Below are 4,181 nucleotides of genomic sequence, written 5' to 3'. Positions count from 1 at the left end.
TACTGTGTGAATTGGGACAGATAAAGCAAAAGCCTGCACGATGTAAAACCCCTCTGTGCTCAATCATGTGGACGCAAACCCCTCCTCTCTGATCAATCATACACATGCATGACCCTATCCCTAAGCTATGGCTATGGCCTAGTGTGCGACGCAGATGGCTTTATTTGTCCTTGCTGACTGGAGTCGGAGGGCAGGACCGAGGACCCTCTCTCATGTGAAGTGCCACAATCTACGTCAATTAAGCATTGATAATACTCCTATAGTATAATGTACTGGAACAATTGGTGCCCAATAACACTGAATAAGTCAGAAACTACAGCTGCGAGTGGAGCATGATACATGCAGTAGATGAGATGAGATGGGGTGAGCAGAAATTCCGGCGCAACAAGACACGGAACCAGATCTTTCAACTGTTCCAATTTCAACACCAGTGACGCTTCCTCAAGCTATCCAGTAGTGGTACAAGCTATAGGCAGAGTGTACACTTTCCCAAATTTGACTGGAGAATCAAACGACCCAAGATGCAGGAAGAACTCAAAACTTTTCCCTAGCTATGGCAATGTGCACTCGAGCTCTGAACTGTGAAGCAGCAGTACTGTGTACATTTCTACCCAATTTATATCACCAATTACACCGAAACCCAGGAGAAGAAAGAAAAGGAAGAACTACAGCACTGACAGCCTCCCACATTGCCAAAAATCTAAAATCTAAAATTGCAGGCCTTTGCTGAATTCTCAGCTACTGATAGCAAAACTGGCTGTACTTACCACAACAGCCCTTGAGTGCTTATTGAGCTGACCAAATTCACACCAATTTGCATTTACATCCGGCCACCGACTCCGGCGGTGCTTATGCTGCTGCATTGCTGCTCGATCCAAGCTTCCTGTCGATGGGCAGGGCGATGCATCCATCCACTCCCATGTCTTCAAATGACACCGCAAATTCGGCCAATTGCTGAGTTTATGTACACACAGGTCTTCATCCAGCACCAATTTGCTTCTCTCGTCCATTCCCCGGTCCAGATTACGCGAGGATGACCAATGGGAACTGCATCATCGACTCAACTCACAACCAGAAGGACTATGTTCCGGTGTCTTCTCACTGAATTGTCTTGGTGAGCTTGCATTTCGCGAGGAAGACGGTGGACGTGCAATGCACGGTGCAAAGCTTGAGCAGCTCCGAGGCTTGCTGCTTCAGCTCCGGCCCGCACCCGCTTTGGATCACCAGCAGAAGCTTGGCGGCCAGCCCGACGTCCAGGGCGGCGGGCGCGGACTCCTCGGGCACCATCCTGCACACCACCCACAGCATCGACAGGGCGCGCTGCGTGCAGGCCTCGGACACCCTCATCAGCAATCGGACGGCGTTGGGTATCGTCCTCGGGCAGTCCTTGAGAGCCGTCCTGCCTTCGGGGACCGAGGCGAGCGCGTCCAGGATGTCCAGGGCTGGCTCCACGCACTCCGTCGCCAGCTCCGGCAGCAGCTCCACCAGCTGCTGCACCGCACCAATGCTGACAATCATGCTCCTGGCCGGCCTGTGCACGGCGCAGATGGAATTGAGCAGCTCTAGCCCGGCGGCCACGCCGTCCTGGTGCCGCTTGTCCCGGACGAGGCGCATGGAGCCGGCCAAGAGGCTCAGGCTCGCCACCGTCTCCGGCCGGAAGCCTTTCTCCTCCATGAGGATGCGGATGAGGCGGACGCAGTTGATCTTGGTGTCGACGGCGCCCTCGTTGAGCATGTCCACCACGAGGGACACCTTTGCCGGCTGCATCAGCGCCGCCTTCGCGTCGGCGTCGAGCGGCACACCGCTGACAAGAATGGCCACCGCCTCGGACCCCACGGAATGAGACGTGAAGGGGCCAAGAAGCGAGGTCAGCAACGACACGCCGCAGGCCTCCGCTATGGCCTTGGTCACGGACTGGTGGGCGCAGGCGAGCGAGCGCAACTCCCGGAGCGCGGCGACGCGGGCCTGGCCCTTGAGGGGCTGCCTCCTCGGGACGGCCGTGCCGCGGAGGCCGTGGACAAGGTCCGCGGCGCGGCCGTGGTAGTCGGCCGAGCGCTTCTTGAAGCGGGTGTACCGGCGGGAGAACCAGGCGGCGATGAGCTGGCGGAGCGTGGCGTTGGGGGTGAGCGCGTCGTCCCAGAGCTCCTGCATCGTGGTCGGGCAGGTCCGGTGGCCCAGCGCCAGCCAGCGGGAGATGTTGGCGCGCTCGTACGTCTGGCCGGTGCAGAGCGTGACCGGATCCACCATGGGCTCCAGGGAGATCGGGCAGATGAAGACCGCCGGCACGACCTCGTCCCCGCCGCCATCCCCAGCGGCATCCAGCTCGTCCATCATCTTCCTCAGCTCCACCGGCTGCTTCCCCCCGTCGCCCAGCGCCCCGTCCCCGGGCTCCGGGCCGCACCCCAGGATGCCGTCCTTGAGCGCGGCGTCGATGTCGAGCACCTGTCCGCCGCAGGGCAGCTCCTGGTACTGCGGCATTGCTGCGGCGGCGACCGACCGTCTGCGCGAAGCAACCGCGCGCCCTTCCACCGCTCACTGGAGCGAGCACGGACGGCGAGGCCCTTTTAGCAGAGGCGCGCGGGCGACGGAATGATGCGGCGAATCATGGGGCGACTTATCGCCATCATCATCGCCCTCCTCCTAGCTTGCTTTCCCTCTTTCTTGACCCGCTGCTTTTCTTGGATTTTCGGGCTCCCGCGGCTGCCCACCGGTCAAAAGGGGAGGCGAGGAGCTTGAGCTGAAAGCTTCTGGGTTTTGGGCTGGAGGCGGATTGCAGGGCGTGTGAGGAGATCTGATGAGCGAGGGGGAGGAGAGGAGGGGGGAGGGGGAGTGGGAATGCGACTGAGATCCAGCTGAGCTAGAGTGGGTGGAGAAGAAGAAGGGAGAGTGAGAGTGAGAGAGCGAGCAGGAATATCCTGCTGAAATTATTATCCGGACTTGCAATTTTACTTGGGTGGGTGTGGGTGCGAGTGAGAGGGGATTGGACGAGGGGAGGTGGGGCAGGACTTGGTTGGGACCAGACACATTAGCACACTCACTGACACCCCGCCTGCGCGCCCTCTTGTATTCTTCCCCATTTTTCATTTATTTTAGCGCTGGTACTACTAGCATTTCTTTTCTCTCGCTCAAATTTTCCTTTTTGTTCGGTGCCGCCGCTGAGAAGCGTACTGGGCCCATGCCAAAAGCACCAAGCAGGAAGGCATGGGGAAGAATCTTGCAGGAAATGGCGCCATATGTTTGTTTTGTTTCAGTAGTGATCTCCTTCTAGGTCTGATGTGATTTTTACCATTGCTCCTAGGAATGAAATGCCCATGCTGTTTTGTTTCCCCTTTTCAACATTTGGTCCATTTTGAACTACGAAAACAAAATTTTCTCTCCTTCTGGGGAAGGGGAGCGGTCAGCAGCGGAACTCGAGGCTGCTGACCGGTGACCGGGACGGGTTCGAGACGGGCGTGCGTGCGTGCGTGCGTACTGTGTACTACTACGACCACTCCTAAATCTAAATCTAGGGCACGCGGACCGCACGTGCGGTGGGATCAGGATCGACAAAGAGGGCGGGGCTTTGTTTTTCTCCTTTTTTTCCCAGTTTTTGAATGGGTTCAAGGACAACAAGGACGCAGCAGGCCCGTTGCCTCATCTCCCTCCTCGTGACCCGCGCGCGATCACGTTGCGTTTACGCTTGCATCGGACCTGCCGCTCCCTCTCTTTGACCGCTTTGCTCGCACACTCGATGCTCTCTGACCAGGCCGGATTAGGAGCGCTCGAGTTTCTTTGTGTAGATAACTTGTGGGCAAGGAGATGCAAGAAATGGCACGACGTTTCGACATGGAAAATTTGCCACAAACAAGCTTGCTTTAACTTGAACAAAGTCGGTGCGTGTGGTAGGAGTATCATCAACTTATTCAAAGCTCCATCCAATCCAAAGGGAAAAAGATGGGAAACATCGCACGTGCAGCGATGCCAGGTTGGAGGCCTCTTTTTGCGTACGTCTTAATTAAGTGGATGCATCCGGTGCGACCGTGACCAGGACCAACGACCACGGGGCCGGGGCCGGAGCCCGGAGGGCCGAGCAAAGGAAACGAAGGGGGCCAAAGAAAACGTAATGTAAAGGCAAAAGCGAGCAGCGGCAGCAAGCACTGGTAGCACAGGAAAGAAAGCCGAAACTAGTAGGCACGTCCAAA

At 57.2% G+C, this 4,181-nt stretch overlaps 1 protein-coding gene across 1 annotated transcript; it reads right to left on the bottom strand.

Annotated features, from left to right (window-relative positions):
- Positions 1-400: 400 nt before the first annotated feature.
- LOC125552418 (U-box domain-containing protein 75) lies at positions 401-2,930 on the bottom strand. The gene has a single exon (XM_048715966.2). It carries the CDS (start codon positions 2,476-2,478, stop codon positions 1,099-1,101), a length of 1,380 nt encoding a protein of 459 aa, XP_048571923.1. The 5' UTR covers positions 2,479-2,930; the 3' UTR covers positions 401-1,098.
- Positions 2,931-4,181: the final 1,251 nt, after the last annotated feature.

Source organism: Triticum urartu, chromosome 4A (genome assembly GCF_056163025.1).
Source record: "Triticum urartu cultivar PI428250 chromosome 4A, HENAU_Tu73, whole genome shotgun sequence".
NCBI lineage: Eukaryota > Viridiplantae > Streptophyta > Magnoliopsida > Poales > Poaceae > Triticum > Triticum urartu.
Note: the sequence above shows the minus strand (reverse complement) of the source record. Positions and strands in the feature narration are given on the sequence as shown.

What these genes read in the sequence shown, in the direction of transcription:
- LOC125552418 (XM_048715966.2), bottom strand. Translation starts at nt 2,478, where the DNA reads ATGCCGCAGTACCAGGAGCTGCCCTGCGGCGGACAGGTGCTCGACATC.